The 27,518-nt window shown below is 43.5% G+C and overlaps 1 protein-coding gene across 4 annotated transcripts in view; it reads right to left on the reverse strand.

Moving 5' to 3' along the window:
• Window positions 1-2,768, reverse strand: part of EPAS1 (endothelial PAS domain protein 1) — a 121,346-nt gene extending 118,578 nt beyond the window's left edge. For 2 of the 4 annotated variants that reach the window (XM_078382905.1, XM_020796898.3), the window contains exon 1: window positions 2,612-2,768. In XM_078382905.1, the coding sequence (XP_078239031.1) occupies window positions 2,612-2,637 (26 nt within the window). In that variant the 5' untranslated portion in view covers window positions 2,638-2,768. Of the gene's footprint in view, window positions 1-672; window positions 879-2,611 lie in introns of those variants that run through there. The other 2 variants (XM_072989330.2, XM_072989323.2) reach the window with 1 other exon arrangement.
• Between the last annotated feature and the right edge of the window lie 24,750 nt (window positions 2,769-27,518).

Consider the following 27,518-nt stretch of genomic DNA (forward strand, 5'->3'; position numbering starts at 1 on the left):
ATATGAAGGCTAACGATACTGGAATATTGTGAGGACAGTTTAAAATGTATTTGAAGTGCTGTGTAACTTTGCCTTATTAACATTTTAGCTCTGAAATATAAAATGGATGGGAGGAAGTGGATTAAACAGATTATGATCAAATATATGTATTAAATATAAGATTGATGGGAGGAAGACATAAAACTCAAAAATTGAAAAGTTATTCCTTTTTTTGGGCCACAGTTCTTAGAATGGACCAGCACTGGCCATGCTGGTTAGGGCTTTTGAGGGTTTGTGTATTCATTTCACCCCCCAAGGGGGACAGGATGGCTACATGTGAGTTTGAACCCGGGAGAATTGAATAGAGAGAGAGGATGGGCCATAGGCGGAGGTGGGCGACGTAAATGCTGTGGTCACGGACGTTTAAGGAGGACGAGCGGTTAAAACTCCACCTTTGCGCAACCCACCAAGAGTAAAGGAGGGGGAAAGAGGTGTAGAAGGAGCCCGAGAGGACAGGAGCCGATCTTGGTGGGGCATAGGGGGAGAGGAGGGGAGGGGAGTAGAAGAGGGTGGTGGTTACTCCGTAATAAACTCTTTAAGCTTCTAGAAACGGCCAGACTTTTCTGGACCAAGATCAATTCGATTACAGGAAGCTTCAGAAGCGGCCACAATTCGAATTAATTACACACATACCCTTGGAAAAACCCGCGGCCAGCAGGTTGTAAACAATTCGTCTCCCAAAATGCACGCGCGCTGAGAGGTGGGAGAGCCACTATCGATCCCATTTTCCCCCCAGTTCTTTTTGCCCCGCCGAGGGTGGGCTTCTCGGGTCAATCCGGTGTCACTCCACATCTTTGCCCTGAGGGACGGCGTTTCCGACCCAATGGAGAGAGGTAATGTGGCCACCATCTCTCCCCCTCCCCTCGCCCGAACCCCAGCTTCAAACACGGCAACGCGTTGCACCCTGAACACCGCCGGATCACACTACTCGGGAGTAAGTGACTGACGACAGCCACCTTAGCCACTAGAGAGGTTAATAGCCGCTAGAAGTGAGGCGGGGCCCGGGGGGGCGCAAAAAGGCGCCTTGACGAGACGACCCTTTTCTTCTCCCCATCCTCGTCGGCGCCCAAACCCACGGCGTTACATGTTGGAGGAACGGATCCTCTGGGTTGAAGAGGGAGCCTGCACGGCCTCATCCGGAGTTGCCGCTCCTTCGGACGTCTGGAACGCGACGTTACTTTACTCCTGCCCCTGCGATCGAGAACGGGTTGCGGATTTGTTTAATATCATGGGTCTCTTCTGTAGAGAGGGAGCAATCGGTCCCTTTAAGGAGCCCAGAGAGGGAGCTGAGAAAATTTTACGGAGCTTCCCTCCCCCTCGGAGTACCTTCGCCTATCGGGGGGGGGGGGGAAATACAGCAAAAAGAAACTGCTTTTTTTATCTGTCAGATAACCTGCTGGCCTAGGCTCACTTAAAAGGTCCTCGATCACTTAACAAGATGATCCTGGTGATCTCTTAAGACTTATCCCGGTCTATATATCCCGTCTGGTGAACTGGACTTCGGTCGAACTAGATTTTGATTGCTTGCTGCTTTCTTAGTTTTCTTTCGCCCTTACTCTCCCCCGCTCCTAAAATAAATTCTACCTCTGCGCACGCACTTTCATGGAGCGGCGGCGGCGGCGGGGGGGGGGCTTTCAGAAATGGCAAAACATCGCCCCGCCAACGTCCACGCACTCAGGATCGGGACCGTGCCCTCGCGTGAAGAGAAGCGCAGCTTTCCAGGGAGCATCCGGTGTCAAGCGGGCTAGGAAAGGAAAGCTTCCTCCGCTCTCCCCCCTCCCCAAAAAGTACTCTGCCGCAAACCGCCCCCGCAGAGGCAAAGAACTGGCACGCCAGACGAGTGCAATTAATGACTCCAGTCATTATTAGAAGAAACCGGGGCGGGATCTGGGCCGGATCCTCCGAGCCCCACGGCTGTCAAGGGCATGGGCTTCCCTTACCATCCTTCGAAATCGCAGGGAACGACTCGAAACAACCCCGATCACACTAAGGAACAGCGATAAAAGTCGGACAACGACGGCGACTGAGACTTAACTACTACAACCCAGCGCTAAGACTCCGTTGATTTCGGAACATGTCGGCACAGGCGCTGTTAAAAATAATAACTATTATACAAACGCTTAGGTTTGCTCGATTACAACCTCCTCCTCTTCTTATTTCTTGTCATTATTATCATTAGCAAGGGGGAAAGGCACCTCGTCCCAGTGGGCGGAAGATCCTCGGACACACAAAACGCACACACACCCTTTCCAATATGCTGACAGCAGGGGAGGCCGTGGCTGAGACCAGGTCCCGTCCCCCCCAAGACCAGATCGCCACGGAGGCCTCCCCGTCCAACAAACTCCTTCCCAGAGAGATACTGACCGGCGGCACCACCATCATCCTAGCCCCAATCGTCTTAGGGGGGCAAAACGCAACCCAACCAGGGAGTGCAGCTGTGCAAAGCTGCATGCAGCCTGCTTTCCCATTTCCCGCCGCCGAAACCAAAACACCTCCTCCGGGTGCCCCGCGCAGCCCTCGGTTCCCTTCAGCCGCCGCCCCCCCCCCGAACCCTCAGCGCCCGCGGGCTCACCTCTTCTTCTCCTTCTCAGCTGTCATCTTGGAAGCCGGCGCTGCTCTGGGTGGGGTGGGGGCCGCCGCTCTCGCTGTTTTTCCCGCGGGTTGCTCGAAGGCAGAAGCAGGGCGAAGCTGCCCGAGGGCTCCCGTCCGCGGGGGGGGGGGGGAAGAGAGTTTGGCTCCACAAGAGCCGCCGAGGTGCGCAGAGTTCCCAAGCAGAGGGCCTGGCTCGGCCGGCTGGCTGGGTGGGTGGCTGGGTGGGTGGGAAGGTCCCTGGACGACTTTGATAGGTGCCGGGCTGGGCTGGGCTGGGCTGGGCTTTGCGCTCGCTCGCTCCCTCGCTGGCTGGCCTCCCGCGCTCTTCTAACGCGGCAGGTCCCCTTCGCCGCCCAAGGGCCACCGGCGCCCGGACTTCTCACCCGCTGGTGTCCAAGACGAGTCGCCCCCGGGCTGCTGCCAACGCCGGCCAAGTCGCCCCCGAGCTGGCTATACAGTCTCAGGACACTGCCGAGGATTGTACAGCCCGCTCAGGGGAGAGCAAACACGGGGAGCGGGTGCCCGCCGCCCTTCTGTGGGTGCGCTCTGGTCTCCCGCTCTCCTCCTTCTCGCCTCTCCGGCTGTCCGAGGAGGAGGAGGAAGCGAGGCGCCCAGGGCTCCCTTTAAAACGTCAAGCCTTGGCTGAGAGCTCCGAGGGGCCGGCTTGAGGCTCGGGAGAGCCCGGGCGCCCGGCTCCGGCTGGAGCCACAGACGGCGTTCTCTTCCAATGGGCGAGCGAGGCGCTCGGCTTTGAGCCCTCCTTCCTCCCCGCCCGTCCGGCAGAGTTGCCAGGACTTGTTGAGAGGAGGTCAACGGAGGGAGGTCGCGGCGGCGGCGGCGGCGGCGGCGGCGGCGGCGGCGGGCGGGCGGACGAAAGAAAGAGCGGGAGGCGCGAAGGGCGAAGGCAGAGCCCCAGGACCTGTTTGTTGGGATTGCTGCCGCGGAGGTTACCGCGCGGAGGTGGGAGTGGGAGAAAGAAAGGGACGGGGACGTTTTCTCCAGGACTGTGCCCATATCCATTTAAGGGGCGGGGCGGAGGCGAAAGTCCTGATGACCACTTGCTGAAGGGACTTCCTGAGGCAGAGAGTTCCACAAGCTAGGCCCAGCCCCAAAGAAAGGTCTTGTCGGCACTGTAGGGATTGTGGTAAGCTTTGGTGGGCTGATAAAGTAGTTTGCACCACTTTTTGAGGATTTTTCAGTTAAATCCGGATGGAATATGTTTTTTTGGGCTTAGATAAAAGAATCTGGTAGATCTTGCAAGTTTGGTTTGGCATAAGCCTTATTTGCAAACCATTTTACCAGAGGCAGTCAACTAAAGGGTACAACAAATTGTTATTCCTGCACTGCCCCAAGACTATTGTGTGGCTTTTGCTGCAATATGCTAATAGGTCGACTAACATCTGGGACATTTAAATAAATAAATTAGTATTGTTCGTGTTACCTAACATTTTGAATCTTCCTTTATTTTTACTGTTTTGACTGGTTTTTATTGCTGATACAGTACTGTTAATGTCTAAGACGTCTTTGGGTGGAAAGATTTGTTTAAATAGCCGGTCTGCATTTTCGAATAGATATATACAGTATATCACTCCATTTAGTGTCCTAATCTTTACAGAAGTACCAGGGAGTGCTGATAAGTATTGAACCTTTCCCAGAAAAAACTGAGCTAGGAAGCTGCAGCTGCCACACTATTCTACATATTCCCCCAGGAAGTCAATGCACTTGCGACATCTCTCCTGCAGCTACTTAAGTCCCTGCAAATAAAATTCCTCCGACTGCTGGTGTAACCACTCATTTGCAGCATTAGTTCCCTCCACAACACTCACAAATTGTTGTCCCTTTAGGTGTTTTTTTGAGTTTGGGGAACAGATAATAGTCAGAAGGAGCCAGGTCGGGAGAATAGGGTGGATCGGGCATCACTTGGAAGCCTAAGGACGTCAGTTTTGCTATTGTTTCACCTGCAATGTGTGAGGAGGCATTGTCATACAACAGGACGACACCTTTGGAGATCTTTCCTAGATGTTTTTCCTTGATGTTTTGCCTCAACTTCGTCAATAAAGCACAGTAATATTTTGCATTGATGGTTGAACCCTGTTGGAGGTAGTCCACCATCAGAACTCCCTTCTTATCCCAAAAAACTGTTGTCATTTGCTTCTGCACTGACCTTTGAACTCGGAACTTCTTTGGCCTGGGGGAACCACTGTGCCTCCATTCCTTAGACTGTTCCTTTGTCTCAGGATCATAACAGTAGATCCATGTCTCATCACCAGTTACCAGTTTGCCCAGGAAATCTGACTCATTTCTTGCAAAATGTGCCAAAACAGCCACCGATGACTCCACACGTTTCCTCTTTTGTTCAGTTGTCAAAAGTTTGGGGATCTACTTTGGTGCCAGCTTTCTCATTTCCAAGTCATTGTGGATAATGGCACCAACTCTCTCACGTAATATTCTCAGATATATAGCAATACTTTTGGCTGATATTCGACAGTCCTCCATGATCATGTCATGGATGGCTTTCACATTTGCAGGCACAGAGACAGAAACAGGCCTTCCACTGGGTTTCTCGCTTTCAACACCGAAATGGCCAGTTTTAAAATTGACAACCCAGCGTTCAACTGTTGTATATGAAGGGCCACTGTCACCCATAGTTTGTGACATTTCATCATGGATCTGCTTTGCACCTTTCCCTTGGAGAACCAGGAACATGATTATGGTCCTATGCTCTTTCACATTGAACTTTTCTGGAGGTGCAGCCATGTTCAGTTTTCACCAGAAAATGAAAGTTAAGTTAAAATCATAGGTAGTTGATTTTTGCACTGTTGAATACAGACAAATTGGCCAATAGACCCTGCAATTTATAGCTTCCGAGCTCAATTTTTTCTGGGTAAGGCTCAATACTTATCAGCACCCCCTTGTATTAGTACATTATTAGGATTTAATGTGTGTGCAGTGGTGGAAGCATAGTTCTTGTATGGGCTTTGGATGGATTGGTCATACATAATTAGTCACTGTGTCATCAGAATGCTGAGCTACACGGATCTTTGATCTGGCTCCAGATGGCTTTTCTTATGTATTTATTGTTTTAATTCTTCTTGATTTACCGTGTTTCCCCGAAAATAAGACCGCGTCTTATATTATTTTCTGCTGTTGATGCACAAGCATCTTTCGTTTAGTCGTTGAGTCGTGTCTCACTCTTCGTGACCCCATGGACCAGAGCACGCCAAGCCCTCCTATCTTCCACTGCTTCCCGGAGTTGGGTCAAATTCATGTTGGTTGCTTCGCAGACACTGTCCAGCCATCTCATCCTCTGTCGTCCCCTTCTCCTCTTGCCGTCACACTTTCCTAACATCGAGGTCTTTTCCAAGGAGTCTTCTCTTCTCATGAGATGGACAAAGCACTGGAGCCTCAGCTTCAGGATCTGTCCTTCCAGTGAGCACTCAGGGTTGATTTCCTTTAGAATTGATAGGTTTGTTCTCCTTGCAGTCCAGGGGGCTCTCAAGAGCCTCCACCAGCACCACAATTCAAAGGCATCAATTCTTCGGCGGTCTGCTTTCTTTATGGTCCACCTCTCACTTCCATACATCACGACAGGAAAAACCATAGCTTTGACTATTCGGACTTTTGTTGGCAAGGTGATGTCTCTGCTTTTTTAAGATGCTGTCAAGGTTTGTCATCTCTTTCCTCCCAAGAAGCAGGCGTCTTTTAATTTCGTGGCTGCTGTCTCCATCTGCAGTGATCATGGAGCCCAAGAAAGTAAAATCTGTCACTGCCTCCATATCTTCCCCTTCTATTTGCCAGGAGGTGATGGGACCAGTGGCCATGATCTTAGGTTTTTTGATGTTGAGTTTCAGGCCGTTTTTTGCACTCTCCTCTTTCACTCTCATTACAAGGTTCTTTAATTCCTCCTCACTTTCTGCCATCAGAATGGTATCATATGCATATCGGAGGTTATTGATATTTCTTCTGGCAATCTTAATTCCGGTTTGGGATTCCTCCAGTCCAGCCTTCCGCAGGATGTATTCTGCATATAAGTTAAATAAGCCAGGGGACAATGTACAGCCTTGTCGTACTCCTTTCCCAATTTTGAACCAATCCGTTGTTCCATATCCAGTTCTAACTGTTGCTTCCTGTCCCACATATAGGTTTCTCAGGAGATAGACAAGGTGGTCAGGCACTCTCATTTCTTTAAGAATGTGCCATGTGCTGTGATCCACACAGTCAAAGGCTTTGCATAGTCAATGAAGCAGAAGTAGATGTTTTTCCGGAACTCTCTGGCTTTCTCTATAATCCAGCGCATGTTTGCAATTTGATCTCTAGTTCCTGTGCCCCTTCGGAATCCAGCTTGTACTTCTGGGAGTTCTCGGTCCACATACTGCTGAAGCCTCCTGTACAATGTTACGAGCCTCTATCCAAAGTTCTTCAGGCACTCTGTCCACCAAATCGAGTTCCTTAAATCTGTTCTTTACTTCCACTGTGTATTCATAAGGGATTTGGTTTAGATTATACCTGACTAGCCTAGTGGGTTTTCCTGCTCTCTTCAGTTTAAGCTTGAATTTTGCTATGAGAAGCTGATGATCAGAGCCGCAGTCAGCTCCAGGTCTTGTTTTTGCTGACTGTATAGAGCTTCTTCATCTTTGGCTGCAGAGACTATAATCAATCTGATTTCAATATTGCCCATCTGGTGATTTCCATGTATAGAGTTCTCTCTTGTGTTGTTGGAAAAGAGTGTTTGTGATAACCAGCTTGTTCTCTTGACAAAACTCTATTAGCCTTTGCCCTGCTTTGTTCTGAACTCCAAGGCCAAACCTCCCTGTTGTTCCTTTTATCTCTTGGCTCCCTACTTTAGCATTCCAGTCCCCTAGAATGAGAAGAACATCTTTCTTTGGTGTCAGTTCTAGAAAGTGTTGTAAATCTTCATAAAATTGTTCAATTTCAGTCTCCTCAGCAATTGTGGTTGGTGCATAAACCTGGATTATTGTGATGTTGAAAGGACTGCCTTGGATTCGTATTGACATCATTCTATCATTTTTGAGATTGTATCCCATTACAGCTTTTCCCACTCTTTTGTTGACTATGAAGGCTACTCCATTCCTTCTACGGGATTCTTGCCCACAATAGTAGATATGATAATCATCTGAGCTGAATTTGCCCATTCCTGTTCATTTTAGTTTACTGATGCCCAGGATGTCAATGTTTATTCTTGCCATCTCCTGTTTGACCACCTCCTGCTTCCCGAAGTTCATAGATCTTACATTCCAGGTTCCTATGCAGTATTTTTCTTTGCAGCATTGGATTTTCCTTTCACTTCCAGGCACGTCCACAGCTGAGCTTCCTTTCGGCTTTGGCGTAACCACTTCATTAGCTCTGGAGCTACTTGTACTTGTCCTCCACTATTCCTCAGTAGCATGTTGGACACCTTTCGACCTGAGGGGCCCATCTTCCAGTGTCATATCTTTTAGCCTTTTGTTTCTGATCATGGGGTGTTCTTGGCAAAGATACTGGAGTGGCATTGCCATTTCCTACTCCAGGTGGATTACATTTAGTCGGAACTCTCCACTATGTCCTGTCTGTCTTGGGTGTCCCTGCACGGCATAACCCATAGCTTCTCTGAGTTACTCAAGCCCCTTCACCACGACAAGGCAGCAATCCATGAAGGGGACAGCCATCTACATTTATTCAAATACGGTCATGTCATCTTCTTCTGGTTGCTGCATAATGGTGGAAGGCAGGGTTTTACTTACCTGGGGCTTATTGTTGTGGTATGGCTTATATTACAAGCATCCTGAAAAATCATACTAGGGTTTATTTTCAGGTTAGGTCTTAGTTTTTAGGGAAACAGGGTATATTATTTATATGTCACCTTTTTCCACATAGGGGACCCAAGGCAGCTCACAACAGATAATGCAAGCAAAACAAACGATTTAAAAATATTATATAAATATCATGTGAAAAATTAAATATATTAAAATTAAAAATGACGATTAAAAACAGTTTTAAAACATTTTTAAAATTGTAAGTTAAAAACAAGCATTCTTCAAACACTTTACTGCTTAAAAGACTGCTTGAAGAGGAAGGTCTTTGCCTGACAGCAGAAGGACAAGAGAGAGGGGGCCAACCTGGCTTCTCAGGACAGTGCTAAACTGGAGAAATTTCTAATGCATCCGTTCCTAATAAAAATGGGCATTTTGCACTATGCATAAAATCTTTGAGAATCACTTTGTGAGGGATGGTGTATAGATCATTTGGCCCATCAAATAAGTCTTGATTGCACAGTCAGCTGATATCCTATTATTTGAACTTTGTCATATATTGCAAAAAATAGCAAAAAGTGCTAGGGTAAGGTCAGAAAGAACAGTGCTTTGGCTGCCAAGGATAAGCCAGCACCATCATAAAGTATCTTCGGTTGGCCGGGGTTCTTTCTAACATAGGAATAGGATCTTCAAGACAAAGGTCACCACCAAGGAATCCCTCGGGCTGCCGTAATTCCATCTTGCTCATTTTGCTGCAGGGAGCGCTCTCTTCTCTCCTGCCTGCCCCCCCCCCCAAACCTGGTTGTCTTGTTTAAAGATAGGATCTACCCTATAGATGAGAACCTAAGGCTGGCTGGGCAATTCAGGGAGCGGCAGTCCAAAAAAGAAACCTTGCCAGACTCTCAAGGGAGAGCCCGCCATAAACATGGGATGGACACGGTTTAAGGAGATCCCATCGCTTTTTATTTTAACATTTCTGCGAATTGCCGGGCACAAAGTCTAGAAACTGTTCAGCTGTTCCAGAGTTTTGCAACGCATCGCCAACACATTTGTATCTCGTTCCATTCTGACTGAAATGGCTCCCTTTTTTATGTCCTAATAAAGGAAATGTTTGATCGACTGACAGGGCTGCCCCAATACATTTTCTTCTTCTTCATGAAGTGCAGCAAGAAATAGTGCTTCTTATTCACAGAGTACCCAAAGCCAGGCAAATTATTTTGGCATTTGAAGAAAACAACAACAACAACAGTAACAAAAATAAATATTTGGGGCCCTTTCTGACACCCACAGTTATTGCCTGGGGTCGTTGTCTTACTTTGCCTTGATGGTAGGATAGTCAGTCAACCAAACCTGTTTTCAAGGTTAAATGTCCAGCCTTACTTCTGACATTATCTATATGTTGCAAGAAGGAGGCATGCTGATAATACGAGAGGCCTCGGGCTGTGTGGGAGTAGCTCAGAAATAGGCCTTCTTTCCATCAGCGCTGATACTCATGGAAACTGAGCTGCTGTAGCTAAAGTATGAGTTATCCTGCCATACGAGTTTAGGACCTCTAAAAATGTGGAAAACAGATGCATTGTAGCATCTTCCACAACATACATGAAGGACTTTTAAAAAATGGCTTTATTTGGGTTATGGTTCCCTCAATTCCCAACCTGTATGATCTGTGGCCATGCTTGCTGGTTTTGTTTTGTTTTTTTTCTTCCTGGTAAAAATAACCCTCTCCCAAGCTCTGTGTAAAGGTAATAGGAGAGGGAGGTCTCATTTGCCTAAAAGCCACCCAGACACGTTCATAGCAAGGGTCAGATTCAAACCTGCAATTTCAGAAGTCTTAACTTGGTTTTTTAGTTGCTACATAGCAAAGACTATCAAGCACAAAACAAGTACCATGAATGATATTCCCCGACTATCACCAATGCTGTGTTCCATTAAATGGTGCTTGCAATTAATAATTAGGTGCCATCAAGTGGACAGTTTTCTAGATATTTCCAGTTATCACACTTAAAACCAAAAGTGCACTACAGACAGAATTTGCCACCACAATACCTTTCAGATCTCCTCCCTCCTCCTCTTAAGACGTGATTCAGAATTCTTACTAACAGTGAAGGAAGGAACTCAAAACCCCACATGCTATATTAAGACTGCTGAGGGCATAAGACTGAACAGAATGAGAACAACAGAAAGAAACACGAACCTTCCAGTTAAATGGAAGACCACCATGTAGATGAGACCATCATGCTGACTGGGGGATTCTGGGAAGAGAAGTGCAGAAAGGTAACCCTGTCTAACTCTCAAGGAAGAGCCTGCAATAACATAGTAAGTTTTTGTTATGTCCTGTCAAGTCACCCCCGATTTATGGCAACCCCCTAAAAGAGTGGGGTTATAATGAGTGATCTCCAAAATATCCTTTCCTCAACAATTCTGCACAGATCTTGCAAACTCAAGCCTGGGATTCTTTTAGGGAGTTAATCCATCTCGATTTGGTCTTCCTCTTTTCCTGCTGCCTTCAATCTTTCCCCGCATTGTCTTTTCCAGAGAATCCTGGAAAAGATAGGAAGGACAAGGGGTAAAGAGATAAGGGGAATCCCCCTGCCCATGGTTCCTTCCCTGTTTTTTTTAACCATTATTACAGTTTTCTGAGGGGTGGAATATATTCACCCTCAATGCTTTGCTAATCATCTTGTGTCTCTTCGTTCAACTCAGTTTTGTTTCCCCATTAGTCTTCTTCGTCTTGGTATTTATTTCCACAGTTTAGTCTGTGTTTTGTTTAAAGGAAGGCATTGCACTCTTAAGCACCTGCTAGTCCAGTTTGGCTGGAAATAATACAACCGTTACTCTAAACATGAGCTTATATCGTCCTTCTATAGCTCCCCTACAAAAGTGTATTGTCTTATATGCATTAGTATTTCCCTTCTTCCCTTACTGTCTGATGCCCTCTTTGTGCTGTTCTATTTTAATGCTAAGTTGGACCTTGCCTTCTGTGCCCTCCTCCTTTTGGTTGGGAACCGGGCAACTGAAGCTTGGGAAAGTTACTTTTTAAAAAAAGGATTTGTTTCTGTTGGGAGTAGTAAAGAAGTAATTCACTGTAATTACTGACCACAAGGTTGAAGAAAGCAACTCATTACAGCATGCTGTTTTGTGCACTTTTTTTAAAAAAGGAGGGGCAGCATGACCGATAAAGGAAAAATTGAAAAATGCCTTAAAATGTGCTTTAAAATGGTTTTTACAATAATCCGAAAGCATTTCCCTAATTTTCGTTGTTGTTCTCCTCTTGCCTTCACACTCTCCTAACGTCAGGGTCTTTTCCAGGGAGTTTTCTCTTCTCATGAGATGGCCAAAGTAGTTCATTTCCACTTGTTACATTGCTTTTGACATATGACTTTGTTCTATCTTTGTTATTCCCTAACAAAAGAGGGGGGGGGGGGACACCAAAGGAAACCCTTTGCAGATAGTTCTGTTCTCTGTCTAGCTTGTCCGTTGTAGACTCTGAAGGACAATGACTTACACTTCAGGAAATTCCACAACTTTATTTCTCTTCATCCTCGTAACAAATAATATTTGGTTCATTTTTCCCCCAGTTCATACCTGACCTCTGTAGCCTGCCCATGGATAGGAGGCCAGTTAGAGGAAAAAATTCAATTAAAAATAAACTGAAATTTAAAACTAACATGGGAACACTTGACATCAAATACTAAAACTGAAGAAGAACAGTGAATACAATCAAAAGTTAAACAAACAGGAGAAAACCCTCCGGGATAAACACGGACAGGCTGTTCTTTCAGAGAGGTTCAGAAATTTAAGTTCTTTGCCATCTTCCTAAATGGCTAGACCTAAGCAAGACTTGCTTAGACACAGACTTCAGATCAGACTTGGGAAATTTTCATTTTTGGACCACAACATGTTTGTAGTCCAAAAAATTAACTTTTACAATCCCTGCTTCAAATATATGAGAAAATGAAGCTCTTTTATTGCTCTAGTCTAGAATATAGGATTAGAATACAGTGGTGCCTCGCTTAACGGGCGCCCCGTTTAATGATGAAACCGCTTAGCGATGAAGATTTTGCGATCGCAAAAGCAATCGCAGTGCGATGTTCCCTATGGGGAAAAATCGCTTTGCGATGATCGGTTCACTGTTTCGCTTACCGATCGTCGCATAGCGATGATTTTCCAACAGCTGATTGGCGGTTCCAAAATGGCCGCCGGGAAATAATGGCCGCCCACTGTGTTTAGGGACGGATTCCTCGCTTACCGGGCAGCGAAAATGGCCGCCGTATGGAGGATCTTCGCTTAAATGTCGGTTGTTAGCCCATAGGAACACATTGAAGGAGTTTCAATGCACTCCTATGGGCTTTTTAAAATCGCATAGCGACGAAATCGGCTATTTTGCTTTCAGATTTTTCAGATGTAACTAAAACTTTGTTACTTGAAAAAAATCTAAGTGTTCCAATCCACTGGTCAATGGGATAAAACAAATTCACCCCCAATCTACTCCAGTGTCATCCCAACACTCACAACACGAGACGCAAACCACAAGCCAGCATTTAAACCATGTAATATTTTCCTTCATCTTTTTTGGGATACGGGGATATCACACCACTACTGTAACTACAAAAATTTGCTCTTTTGCTTGAAGATGTACCTGCACAACAAACACTCTACAGTATAAATGCATACTGAGACAAGGCACACTCTCTAGTCTCAGTCAATTCCGATTTTAAAAGGTATAAAGAAGAGATGGGCACAAACTGAACTACAAACTGGAAAGAACCACAAACTGGGCTGGTTTCTGGTTCGGTTCGTGCCACCTGTTTTGCTGAAACAAAACAAAGCATAACTTTTTTTTCTGCTCAGCGCTTCATTTTGCCTTGACAAAATAGATGCCTGCCTGCCAACGTCCTGCCTCCATACCTGGTCCTGCCATTGCTACCACCATCTTCAGAAACAGCGGCCCAGTGTCCTTTTTGAGAGCTGGGCCTGTTTTCTCTGCACATGTGCCCACCTACAGTATCATAGGTGGGCACATGTGCAGAGACAGGAGGCTCAGCTCCTGGAAGGAAAGCCAGCCACTGTCTTTGAAGATGGCAGCAGGAGCAGAGGAGGAGATGTGGACCACGTAGAGAAGATGGGGGCAGTGGAAAGGGGGGGTGGAGGCAGTAGATCCCCCTCCCCCCCAGGCAAAGATCAGAAAAATGAACTGTGAGCTGGTTTGCTTTTCCAGAGATTTGTGCTGGTTCATCGTTTGTTGTTGGCCATGAACCACGAACTTGCTGGATTTGTATTTTTCTGCCCATCCTCAGTATAAAGGGGGGTTAAGACTGGGTACCTCATGTGCATACATGTGCCTTCACATGCATACATTTACATGCATACAGACTGCCATTTATCCTATTTTAGAGTGTTACATTTGAAGGCTGAAAAAGACATTCCTTTGTTTGGAGAAGTACCATATTTACCAGCGTATAAGATGACTTTTTTGGCCCAAAAAAACATGCCTCCAAATGGGGGGGTCGTCTTATACTCTGGGTGCACTTCAGTTGGGCCAGGAAGGAGCCGTCGCCGTTGAGTGAGTGACGCGGGGCCGCGCCAGTCGGGGAGGAAGGCAGGCGGGCAGTTGCTGAGCAGCCAGAGCCCGCCGCCGGAGAGACGCTTCCCCTCCTCCTCCACTGCCGCTGCCCACCCAGCCACTTCCCCTCCTCCTTGCCCTCCTTGGGTGGCCATGAACTTCCAGGGTGGACCCGGGCAGAGCCCCGGGCAGCCCTCTATATTTTGAGTGGAAATGTTGGGGGGTCGTTTTATACACCCAGTCTTATATGCCGGCAAATACGGTATGTTCAGTGCAAGCTATCTGGCAGCACCTAGCCTTTCTAGATTGGTGAATATTGGAACACAGATCATGTGGTCACAGTCTTTCTTGTTGTGAGGTATCTTGAATTTCTATTGGAACTAACAAAATTTCAAAATTTACATCTATTCACATAAATTAGCATTTGCAAATTACAGGCCAATCCAGGCCTTGCTTGCTTGTACAGTACAAATCCGGTTAAGGATGGTTAAAGCCTAGAAAACTGAAGGTGGCAGGAGAAGAGGAAGGCCAAATACGAGATGGATTGGGTCCCTAAAAGAAGATACAGGCTTGAGTTTGCAGGAGCTGAGCAGGGCTGTTGAGGACTGGACATTCTGGAGTTCACACATTCATAGGGTTGTCATAAGTGTGGTGGCTTGATGACACATAACGACAACAACACCTGGAAAAACTGTAGCCATTCATGTGAACAACATCTTTAAAAGTCTTTCCCCAAAAGTCCACTAAAACAAAGAAGAGTGAGTGAAATCCAGCAATCTGTCTGTTCGGTAGGGACAGTGGAAACCTAAACTAGAGTACTCTGCAAAGAAAGTTAAACATGCCTGCAGAGCAACAATCTGACTCAAGGGTAATAGAGTATAAACAAAGGTAATCTGCAAATATTTGAAACTCCTGTTAACCAGAATGTGTGTACAGGCATTGAGGGTCTCTAAATTTAGCTTACAGAATGATAGAAGAACATTGCAAGATCAAAGAACCAGGTCACTCATTCTCTAGATTAACTGAACTTTAGGATCTTCACTGATACGAGTTGAATTCAAAGCTCCTTTTCTATACAGTATCTGATTATTTTAGGATAAACATTCAGACTTCACAGTCGGACAAGCAAAATCTTTCAGTTGGCTAAATAGAAAACACAAGATCTAAGATCTTTCAGCCTGCACTGAGCTCAAGAGTTCTTAGTTTGCATGCTTGGGTTTGAATTATGGCTTCAAGCAAAGCTGAAAGTGAACTGGAGAACAGGAATAACCAACCCCCAGGGCAATGCTGGCGGCTTTCAAAAGACATAGGTATTTATGTGATGCGTAGCAAATTAATGGAGCAAAAGAAAATAGGCAGGTAGAGTAGATGTTTCTGCGCTCGTTGTGAAAGACCGACAACATCCTAACTGAAATAAGCAAAGTGATCCAAAATGGTAGAAGAAATAGTGAGGGGGGAGAGCTGCCGTGTCTCAAGCTACGTCTGCATATGGGGGCTAAGGTTGGAGATAGAGGTAGTTTTTCCAACCAGTCTTGGCTCTCCTCCCATTTTCCACTGAAACCAATTAACTACAGTACATCAATTTCACCCAGTTTTGGTGTAGTGACCCATGTTCTAGATCACATAGATCTACATTATAAAGTTATATAACATCAGCATTATAATTTACATTATATATAACCCATCATGATATGGGTGTTATTGAGCAGCAGAAGTGCAGGGATAAACAGAGCAGATTTAGCTTCAACTGAAGTCTCAGTAACTCACTCTAGGACCTTATTAGGAGAAAGAATATAAACTTTCATTTACTGTACTTACAGTGAACAGATAAAAGCAAACTAAAAACATGACTGACTCAGCAAAAGCCTCAACATCAACGTATTCATCAAGGTACCTACAACAACCCCAACAACTCTCATTCAGTTAGTGCCAACTTAGACCTCAGTCATGTACATTATGCCATTACGCCTCCCTTGGAATTTAAATTTTGCCATTACAATAGTCCATCTGCCTTTTGGACCTCTTTACAAGGTTTTCGTTCATCCGTGAATAATTTACTGTTAGGAGCAAATGTGGTCATCTCAAGGTCCACAATTAATTTTAGATCTTGTATGAAGGCGTTCTCTGCATGTCAAGCTTGGGAAATAGAGTTATTAGCATTTTCTTTTTGTAAAGATCTTGCCTGCATTCCTTCCCATGCTAACTATCTCCATAGCTTTCGCTGTTTAGAGTAGAATGCTGAAAGGAAAGGTCTCTTTAAGAGACTTTATATCAGGAAAAGGCAACATGTAACTCTCATCTAGATGTTATTAGACTACAGCTCCCAGCCTTCCTCTTCATTGCCGTTTCTTAAATCTTCTGGGGTAAGAGCTAAGATGTATTTTCCCCCTCTCTTTCTGTTTCCCCTCCTAGTAACTACTTACATTCCCTCACCTTCCCTTCCTACATTTAGCAACTTGTAAGTTCTTGTATTTGCTTGTAAGGGCCCATGGATAGACAGTACTTGGTCAATAATTCAGATAGGAGGAGCCAGCACCAAGGATAACGGTTGTCATTTTACTCTGATGCATTGAGTTTCTTTTTCTCTTCTTAGTTCTTCTTCTTCAGCACCAGAGGTAGGACTTTAAGGTTACCGCGCCCCCCCCGCCCCGTCTTACTACAAGGGTATGCATCCAAATATCATAGACTGTGTCATTGTTGTATTAAATATATAAAATGTAAACTCTTCTGTATTACAATAACATGTATCCCGGTCTAACTCTGGAAGCCCAGGTGGACTCGGTGGCTAGGGCCGCCTTCCTTCAGCTGCGGAAATTACACCAGCTACGGCTCTACCTGGACGAGCAGAGTCTCATGACAGTTACACACGCACTGGTAACATCCTGTATAGATTACTGCAATGTGCTCTACGTGGGGGTGCCTTTGAAGACGGTCCGGCGACTGTAACTTGTCCAGAATCAAGCTGCGTAGCTGGTGAGTGGTGGGGCCACTAGGGAACACATCAGGCCGATTCTGTTTAAGTTACATTGGTTACCAGTTGCTGCCCGAGCCCAATTCAAAGTGCTTGTTTTGACATATAAAGCCCTAAATGGCTTGGGACCTGGATACCTGAAGGACCACCTCCTTCCATATGAGCCTACCCGGCAGTTAAGATCTAGCCAGGGGGCACTTTTGAAAGAGTCGTCCCTCAAGGAAGTAAGAGGGATGGCTTGTAGACAAAGGGCCTTTTCAGCAGCTGCCCCCAGACTACGGAACGCCCTCCTGACTGAGATTCGTCTGGCGCCAACATTGATGACATTTTGGCACCAGGTCAAAACCTTCCTGTTCCAAAAGGTTTTTAATTGAAATAATATCAGCTGTGGGTCCTGATGGCAATTTTTAGAGTACTGTATTTTAAATTGTATTTTAATTGCTTTATCTGTTTATCTTTTCATTGTATTTAAATTGTTGTAAGCTGACTAGAGACCTTTGGGCAGCATATAAGTTAAATAAATAAATAAATAAATAAACATATAAATAAATAAATCTATATTTAGTTTGGGACTAGGCAGTATGAAGTGAACATAATATTTTTCATTTTTATGTTTAATGCAATACCCAAATGTTTAGGACTTGTGAGATTCCACTAAACACACACACACACACACACACACACACACACACACACACACACACACACACACACACACACACACACACACACACACACAAAAAAAACCCTTCTATCTAAGTTGAAGGAACTTGATAGAGTACTGATTTTTTTTTTTTTGAAGAAACTCATTTAATAGAAAAATTGTAAGAAATTGCTAGGGGTGGGAGATGTTCATGTTACAAATACATCTCATCTATTTGATAAATATTAAATATGATTGTATATTGATTGGAGGGGATTTTAATGATATTATAGATCTCATTTTAGACAGGAGCACACCCCCATGTAAAGACTATTCTTAAGGCCTATATGGCTGAACTAGGCCTGGTTGATCTCCGGAAAATATGACACTCCAATTATAAAGATTACACATTTGTCTCTTTGGTACATCATAATTGTTTCAGACTTGATTACTTTCTTGTTTCAGCTTCTTTGGTGCCTCATATTAAAATGTCTGCCATAATGTGTGTACAGTATTTCATTAACCATTCCATCTAATTGGTGTTTTAATGTTTTCTTACTAAATGCTGAGATATTTAAAATTCAAATGTTGAATGATTTATATTATTGTTGAACGAATTAATAAAAATGGAAAATCAACTAGCACTCACGTTATGGAGGAAGACTCATTGCTTATGCTTACCACATTCAGAACAATGAAAGAAGTAACTGAAAAATAAGATGAAAGATTGATTAAGTCAGTGTGCAACATCTCCCACACCTGATCTTTATTGGTATTTGCAAAGCGTTACATATGAAGTAAATAATATACTCTTGGAGAGGGCAGAATATGCTTTGACATGCTTGCTTCAATCTTATTGGAGAATCGGTGAGAGACCAAGCAAGATCCTGGCGCATTGCCTTAAACAGCAAAAGACCAAAAATTACATCTCACTTTTCAAAGATGGAAAGAACAAAGTATAGACCAGCCTTGTGGAAATAATTCAATAAGCTTATAAATTTTATTCAGTTATATAGCTAAGGCAGAGAACTTGATAAACACAACATAGAAATGTTACTTTTCTGTCTAGATGAGCTGCAAAAACAGTTTCTTGCTTGACCTGGGTCTATATATGGAATAAAGACAGTAATTATAAATATGAATACAATACTGCTAGATCTTAAGGAACAGATGGCTTTCCTATTGAATGACATAAAACTTTCCCAAACCTTTTGATTCCAAAATTGCATCAAGTTTACAATGATATGTTTGAAAAACGGGCTTACCATTCTTACTGGATGATACTTGTTTTTAATAGGGACTTCGGGCTTGGGACTTGGGGACTTGGTACCAAAGACTTGGACTTGGACTTGGTACCAAGGACTCGGACTTGGGACTCTGACCCAAAGACTTACCAATATCCCTGCTGAACAGGCTGCTATTATTTCACTTGATGCAGAAATGCCTTTGACAAAAATATATTGGCAGTTCCCCCCCCCTACTTATAACGTTTAGTCTTCCTCTTGCATTTCTGAAATGGATTTGGATCCTTTATTCATTTCCAAAATTCAGAGTACCAACTACTGGTATTTCCTCTGCACCATTTCCTCTGGAGAGGTGTACCAGACTTTCACCTCTTACATTGGATTTGTATTTGGGACTACTGTACTTGCCTGTGCACAACCCAAATATGGTATTTATGGCTTTGTTCGTAATTCTCCTGAATTTAAAATTACTCTTTATACAGATGGTATTTTACTATTTTTTCCTGAACCTTAATTTTCCATTCCAGAATTAATTAGAGCAATTAATATGTTTGAACATGTGTCAGGTTATTCAATTAACTGGATAATGGGAGAATGTTTTTTTTTTCCTTATTGGCAATTCCGTTTTTTTCCAGATGTTATTACCTATCTTGGAATATGGATTCCCATGGATATTTCAAGATAATTGTATTAAATTTAACTAAATTTACTTTGGGAATATCTTTGGATTTAGATAGATGAGCGTCTTTAAATTTGTCCCTTTGGAGCAAGAGAAATACATATATTTTGAATTACATATACATGTTCTCTGAGCAATTCCTTTTCCTAGCAGACACTTCCATAAAATTAATATTCTTTTTTTTTTTAATGTAGGGGTGGTTCCATGCCATCTCAGTTTTCTATGAAGACAATGCAGCTTGCATTTACTGAAAGCAGATTTGGCATTCCAGGTCTTAGTTTATATCATCAGGCATGCTTGCTCAGCTGTACTAATTGTTCCATAATCAAATTATTCATCTTGGGTTCTTTTGGAAATCCCCTATCTGAAGCCAGTCTCCAAGTGGATGGTTTTCGGGTCTAAATGTGGCAAAATAGACTCCATTCCTCCAACAATCTCTGCAGTAAGAGAAATATGGCACATATTGTCGTGATTATTTCAATTCATTTTCATATACCTAATTAACTGTATGGAGTAACCTGGATTTAAAAGCTGAATAGCCCTTTTTATAGAGGTCTCTATAGATGGAGAAATTCTTACCTTACCCAATTAATTGGACAGGATGATGAATTTTTGCCATTTGTCTACTTGAGAAATAGGTATGATCAGCCAAACTTCAGCTGAATGTCAGTGTCTGTAGCATCTATTTACATCTAAATGCAGTCCAGCAGCATTGAATGCTTCAGAGTCTCCTGCACTTTTGGAAATGCTTATTGCATCAGTCCACAAAAAAGAAAACTATATTATTTTTATAGCTATTTACTGTCAGTTGATAAATATGATACAAAAGGCCTCAGAGATGAATGGAACAGGGAAATAGATCCTGTTATTCTACCTAATCAATGGAAGACAGCACTGGCCGGTATACCTGAGATATCTATAAACTTTAAGCTCATCCAATTAATGATCATCTTTAGAATACACTGGAAACTGCAACGTCTTTTTTTAGAAAGGTTCATTCATTCATTCATTCATTCATTCATTCATTCATTCATTCATTCATTTGACTTCTATACCGTCTATCTGGCTACAAGGCCACTCTGGGCGGTTTACACTCCAAAAATAAGACACAAAAATATAAGACATAATCAAATTACAACCATCAGTAATAGATATAAAACTCAGTTATGCAAAATCAGACACAAAATCAAAATTACAAAATACACTGTAAATGAAATCAGCATACATATAAACAGTTTAAGACGGCAAGATGGCTGAACAGAAATAAACACTGAAGAGTGCCACGAGTTATTCAGACGTAAATTCCAGAAAAGTCTGCCTAAAAAGCCATGTCTTCAGAGATTCTTTAGAAATTCCCAGTGAAGGGACCAGGCAGATTTCAGGCAGGAGATTGTTTCAGAGATTAGGAGTGACTGCCAAGAAGGTCTGGTTTCTAGTCTTCTCTTTCTGGGTCTCTCTCGGAGTCAACGGCCTCAACCTCCCCACTGGGGAAGATTGAATAGGTTGGGCAGATCTCATTGGAAGGATATGTTCTGTCAGGTATCTTGTGTGTCAAAGTCATGACCTTGAAGCTGGCATGGAAACGGACAGGTATCCAGTGCAAGGAGGCCAGTGTAAGGGATATATGTTGGTATTTCTTCACCCCACTCAGCAATCTGTTCTGAACTTGCTGAAGTTTTCATACAAGCCTCATGGGCAGCCCCATGTAAAGAGCATTACAGTAGTCTAGTCTTGAGGCTACCAGTGCATGAACCAGAGTAGTGAGGGCCCTAGTGTCAAGGTAGGGATGCAGCTGGCAATCCACCTCAGATGGAAAAAGGCCAACTGAAACTACCTGAGACTCCATCGATAACATACTGTCCAGGAGTATGCCCAGACTGTGAACCTCATCTTTCATGGAGAGAGTAGCGTCACCAAATGAAAGGGGGTGCCCAACCTGCAGACTGTAGGTGTGTCCACCACAAGATCTCCATCCTGTTTGGGTTTAGCCTCAGTTTGGTATCCCTCATCCATCCCAGTATGGCATCCAGGCAGCACTCAAAGGATGGGATCCACTGCAGAAATGTAGAAAGAAAGATAGAGCTGGGTGTCATCTGCATATTGGTGACACAAAGCTCCAAAATTCCTGATAGCCTCCCCCAGGGGCCTCATATAGATATTAAACAGCAACAGGGAAGTGTTAAGAGTCTAAGGGGTTGACATCATCTCCCAGGTTACACTCTCTGAGGACAGTCCTCTAGGAAGAAATGGAGCCAGGACAAAGCCAGCCCACTGATCCCCAGGAAGCTTGCCCAGGAAGATATCATAGTCATTGGTATCAAAGGCTGCTGTGATCATGCCCAGTTATACGTGCCTTTTGGAAAGGAGTTGTTTCTTGCATTGATTTTGTGCTGGAAAGAAAAAGCGAAGAAGAAGAAGAAGAAGAAGAAGAAGAGGAAGAAGAAGAAGAAGAAGAAGAAGAAGAAGAAGAAGAAGAAGAAGAAGAAGAAGAAGAAGAAGAAGAAGAAGAAGAAGAAGAAGAAGAAGAAGAAGACACTAGCTGAAATTCTGTTGCTTGGTGTAGTAAATCACAACTAGATTAGACATATGTGAATCAATGGAACTTATGGAGAAGTTGACTCACTAAACCCCCTACTCATTCAATGGATCTACTCTAGTGCAAATTACTACAGTGAGCAACAAGATTTCAGCCACAGATTTGCATCACAACATATATGCTAATTTATATATACCAGGGGTATTCAAACTTTTAACAGTGAGGGCTACAATGGATATTTTCAAAGTTTTTGAGGGCTGAATGAGCAGGAAGGTGTATATGTGTGTGTGTACGTGCAGCCACCCACCCACACTGATGCCTGCCCACATGTCCCCTGCCCCCACCTATACACACGCATGCACCCCCTGCCCGCCTCACACATGCATGCCCCCCGCATGCACGGGCTGAGTTGAATGGGTCAGACAAAATGGCAACATAGACCAGATGTGGCCCGTGGGCCATAGTTTAGAGACCACTGATATATACGGACACAAACTTAAAAATGAGTTTTGTAATTTAAATGCACTTCACCTGGCTGAAGAAGACAGCAATGAGAAGACCTCTGTGCCCTGTCCCAGGTCTTCCCTCCAATTCTGTCAAAAGTGGACGGGCAACTTAAAGGTCCTTGACCTCCCTCTTTAAGCAGTTCTTGTCTTTATATCTGGACAGCCCTTCAAATAAAAAACACATTCTAATGGAGAGCTGGCCCTGGACATATGGCAACGCTCTTTCTCCTCTGAAGCATTGTGCTGTAACTGGTCCAGCTATCTGAAGGCTACAGTGGTTTTGGGAAGGTGAGGAACAATCCATGAATACAATTGCAACTTGCTTGCCTAATAAATGGCTGCAAATCACCCACCTGTCCATCCCCAGGTCAGGAACTAGCCTAAAAAACATAGCCCATCCCACCAAATTTGGAATTCACTTTTTGCTAATGATCAGAAATAGGTACATGATGGGTTCTCACTCTTTGCAGCCTTGAGATGATTGTCTTCAAATTTCCCTAAGCACTCTGGAGGTTGCAATTTCAGATTCTCATGCAATCCCATGGCTGAAGGAGCTCCAACTTTAACAACAAACATCAGGAGCCATGTGACTTCATAACCTTGTGGCAGAGGATGACAAGATGAAGAAGAATGTCAGTTGTCTTAGGTCACTTTGACTAGTCCTGGAAGAAAAAGGAGTGAAGGCAAAAAGGCAGGCTAGGGAACACAATTGGCAAAATACCCAATAAGTGACTATATTGTTTTTACAGCTGCTTTATCTCTAGTTTGCTAACTAATTCAATCTACAGTAGTTACCTGGCTCATTAAAATCATTATCAGCTAATCATCCTTAAACAATTATCAGTGTATATGGCTTGTTAGCAAGTAATACAAGCATGAGACAGATCTACATCCTAAGGAACTTAACAATTTAGATTTAAACCAGAGAAGTCATTCACTTCTACTAGTACACCAGTGCCCTCCCTAGAGAAGAGCTTCCTTATGCTAAAGAAAAGTAAGGGTATTTTCATGAGTTTGTTCATAAGGTTTATCTAGTCCCCTGCAGTGTCTCCTGTTATTTACAATTATGTACAACTGTGCTGCTCATTCCTTTCCAGAGAATGGTGGTAGCTCAGTGGCAGACCATATGTTGGAGGTTGATGGTTCCACCCCTGATGTCTCCTGTGTGAAACCTTGGAAAGCTGCTTCCACCCAGTGCAAACAATACTGTACTGAGATAGACCTACCAGTGGCCTAACTTTATACTATAATGTGAGTTGTGTTTCAAGTTCATCTAAAGCCTTGGAGCAACTGCAGAATAGACCCTCCTCTTTGTTCTCCAGTTCTAATCTCACAAAATTATGGGTCTCCAAGAAGATTCTACTCTGTTATATGAAGGTAAAAAGATGACACAAGAATGCCACAAGAATGCCTCCTGTGTAGAATGTTGCTACCACCCTTCTTGATTAGTGACCCAGCTTGGCTTGTCAACAAATCTGGATGGACTGCTGTCTTGTTAGGCATGTTTCCCAGTAGACTGTACACTTAACAGCCAGAGACCAGGGATCTTGGCAAGTCTCTTCATCCAAGTCCCAAATCCAATTCTAAGCCTTTGGTACCAAATCACAGTTCCAAGCCACAAATCCAAATCCCTATTAAAACCAAGCTCCCCTCCCCCCAGAAAAGTCCCACTTGACAGTAGTTCCTGCAACTCCCCATCCCTGGCGGAGACCAGAACATAGAATTCCATAAAATCAATTATCCCCCCCCCCACAAAAAATCTTATTTCTTTCTGATGAATGAATTGTCCCCTACAATCTAGGAGGCGAAAGTTAATGGCTTTATTAATTTTTATTTGAGCAGAATGTCACAAAATACTGTTCATGAAATTTTCAATTTTTTCAGAAGATCCCAAGTTCGAAGAGAAATATATTTTTACTATGTGTGCCAAAACAAGAACAAAAGGAGGAGATGAGAACACATTCTGCAGTCTTATCTAGAGCAGACATGATAGGCAGGTGAGCGGGTTGTTTTTTTCATTTGTTCCTCTTCATTGCTGCTGTGATTTCTGGAAAGCTCTCTCTCACACACACCCCAGTCCACAGGGATTAAAAACACCTTTACCCTGAGCCAGCAGGCCCTCGTGGAACAGAGATTATCTAGGTTTAGAACCACCTAACACAGAGGTGGAATTCCTTCCTCTTCCAGCACTGCTGGGCCTGAGATTTGTTTCTCTCTGTCTGGAAAACTGGAGAAAAATAATCTTTCCATGAGACTCCAGGTGGTACCCTGAGGCCTGGCAACCATAACCACCGATTTCAACCTTCATAATTATGTAATAAGATTCCTCCTATTATAATTAGAATTCTAAGATTCTATTTCAGGGGATACAGACTCTTTCCAGTGGGTATATTGGTTACCCAGAGACAGCATACAAGATTTTGTCTAGTTTGAAAAGGTTAAACAAGTTGCCCTAGAATTAGAGATGGGCACCAACCACTGGTTTGGCAGTTTGGCATGGTTTGTTTCCTGGCTGAACAGCTGTCCTGTGTGTGTTTCACTGCTCCACCACCTCTGACCGACACCCCTTGGTGGCAGCACCCCACTTCCTCTGGGCATTGCCATTGAGCAGGTGCCCATCAGAGGGAGTGGGGTGCCAAAACCACAGCTGAGAAACAAACCACAGTGAACCACTGAACCAGTGTTTTGTGCCCATCCCTACCTAGAAGCTAAAAAAGGACTGGATGTGACCAAATGTCCTATAAATTTCAGCATACTTCCACTCTTGAACAGGGAATAGTTGAATGAACTGTTATTCGTTAAAACCTTGTGGAACACAGAACATCACCTGTCTGCACAGAAACGTAGCAATTGAATCAAACAAGTTCTCCTTGGCTGCTAGTGGTGCAGCCATAGAGATCCCAGGACCAGGAGATGATAACAGACCTCAATGGCTTCTTCTAGCTCTTGTCCAAAAACCAAGCACATGACCTTGAAAGCTAAAAGCTATAGAGTCCTGCTAGACAGTCCTTTGGGCTAGACAGTGCATCAGATACTTCTGGGGAGCCCACAAAACTCGAAAGTGCAGGCAACAATCTCCTTTCTCCCACTGTTGCTTACCAGCACCTGGTATTCAGTGGCATTCTGCACATGAACATGGAACTTCTATATACTATAGCAATGCAATTTGAAACATGAGTCTAGAATACGATCACAAGACCACTAAGTGGTGCCAGGTATTGTGATTGGAACTCAGTTCTATTAGAATAGTTTGACTCCTGTTTCATTTCCAAATTAACAAGCAATGGCATTTACCTCCATGCTTTCTACAGAATGATTTTGTTGTTAAAAAGCAGGCAAAAGCTGTACAAGGGATTTCCTGGCTGCTACTCCTTAGCTCACAGCTAAGGAGTTCCAGCATTAGCCAGAGCAAGGCTCTACAAATTTGGTGACTCCAAGTGAATTGGGGGTTATTTTATATGGTTTTAAAGTAAAAAAATGAATTGACAAATTGATTTGTTGTTTTGTCAGAAAAAATCATAATTTCATAATTTGTGATTCATCAACCTTGATGAATCACAAATCAAACAAATCACAATTTTTCTGATTCACCACCCATCTCTAATGTGAAAGCTACTGTCCCATTATCAACTGTTGATTAAGGTTTCCCATTGGTGTGTGCACGTGTGCAGGCCTGGATTTCAACCTTTAGAGGTCCTAAGCACTGAAAAGATTTTGGTGCCCCCTATGAATATAATGCACGGTGGGTCCCGTAGCCTGGAAAAAAGCATACAACATGCACAATGTATGCATGAAAATACAGTAATATAATTGTATAGCATGTGGCAAAAACACACACACACCACAAATTGTGTGCAAAAATCATACGTACAATCAAATTATTGGCTTCCAGTAACTGAAACTGAAGAGCTCAAATAAGAGCCTAAAACTCTTTTGGGGTGATTTTAGCAGCAGCTGTTATTTCTTTGGCTTACACATATAGTGTAGAGGCCATGGGTCTAAAAGACCAGCATCTCATTTTTTTCCCTTATGCCCACCCAACTTACCAAAATAGAGTAGTAGTAGTAGTAGTAGTAGTAGTAGTAGTAGTAGTAGTAGTAGTAGTAGTAGTAGTAGTAGTAGTAACAGAAACAAAGGCTCAGTATAAGAAACAACAATGTGAAAAGAAATTAAACAACTGGAAAATAGACCACTCCATGGACAACACCTGAGAAATATTGATGGAAAGCATGATCATAATTCAACTTGGGCATGGCTAAAACTGGGGACCCTTAAGAAAGAAACGGAAGGCTTGATTTTTGCTGCCCAAGAACAAGCACTCCAAACCAATGTGATGAAAGCTACGATACAAGGAATTAGTGCTAACAGCACTAATGTCAATTATGCCAAGAAAAAGATGAAACTGTGTCACACCTCATCTGTGAATGTCCAAAGATCGAACAAACAGATTAAAAATTTAGACATGATGGAGATCACCTTGCCATTATGGCCAGTTGGAAACTGTGGGTCTTAATAATCCACAAATATAACATTTCCAGCCCTGATGACTTGTCACTTTCCAGTGAAACAATGACAGAAATATCTAAAGTCCAACCTGTTGAGATTTTGATCTGAAAATGTATTAGATGTGTATTAAATAAAATATTGTATAGTAGAAAGTAAAATGGCTCATTTAACCTGAGTCATGTACTAAGTAGTTTCAGGTGTATACCAAGGTTGTAGACTTGATGTTGTACAGCTGGAGAAAGTGATGTAATGTATGTTCTGATTGGTCCCTAGATGTATAAAGGACATGTGTAAATGGGATGTGGTATCTGCTGTAAGTCAGATCACTTATTTCTATACTACGTATTGTATCATGTCATGTTATGCTACCAGTTGAATGTCTGAAATCTATGCTCTCTGTGTATGTGTAAATAGACTATGTTGAATTTTACTCTCTGTGTTAATAGTGTCTTTGCAACCTAATATCGCCTAACTCTGTTTAGATCCAAA

The sequence above is a fragment of the Pogona vitticeps genome, chromosome 1, assembly GCF_051106095.1.
Source record: "Pogona vitticeps strain Pit_001003342236 chromosome 1, PviZW2.1, whole genome shotgun sequence".
NCBI classification, from domain to species: Eukaryota; Metazoa; Chordata; class Lepidosauria; order Squamata; family Agamidae; genus Pogona; species Pogona vitticeps.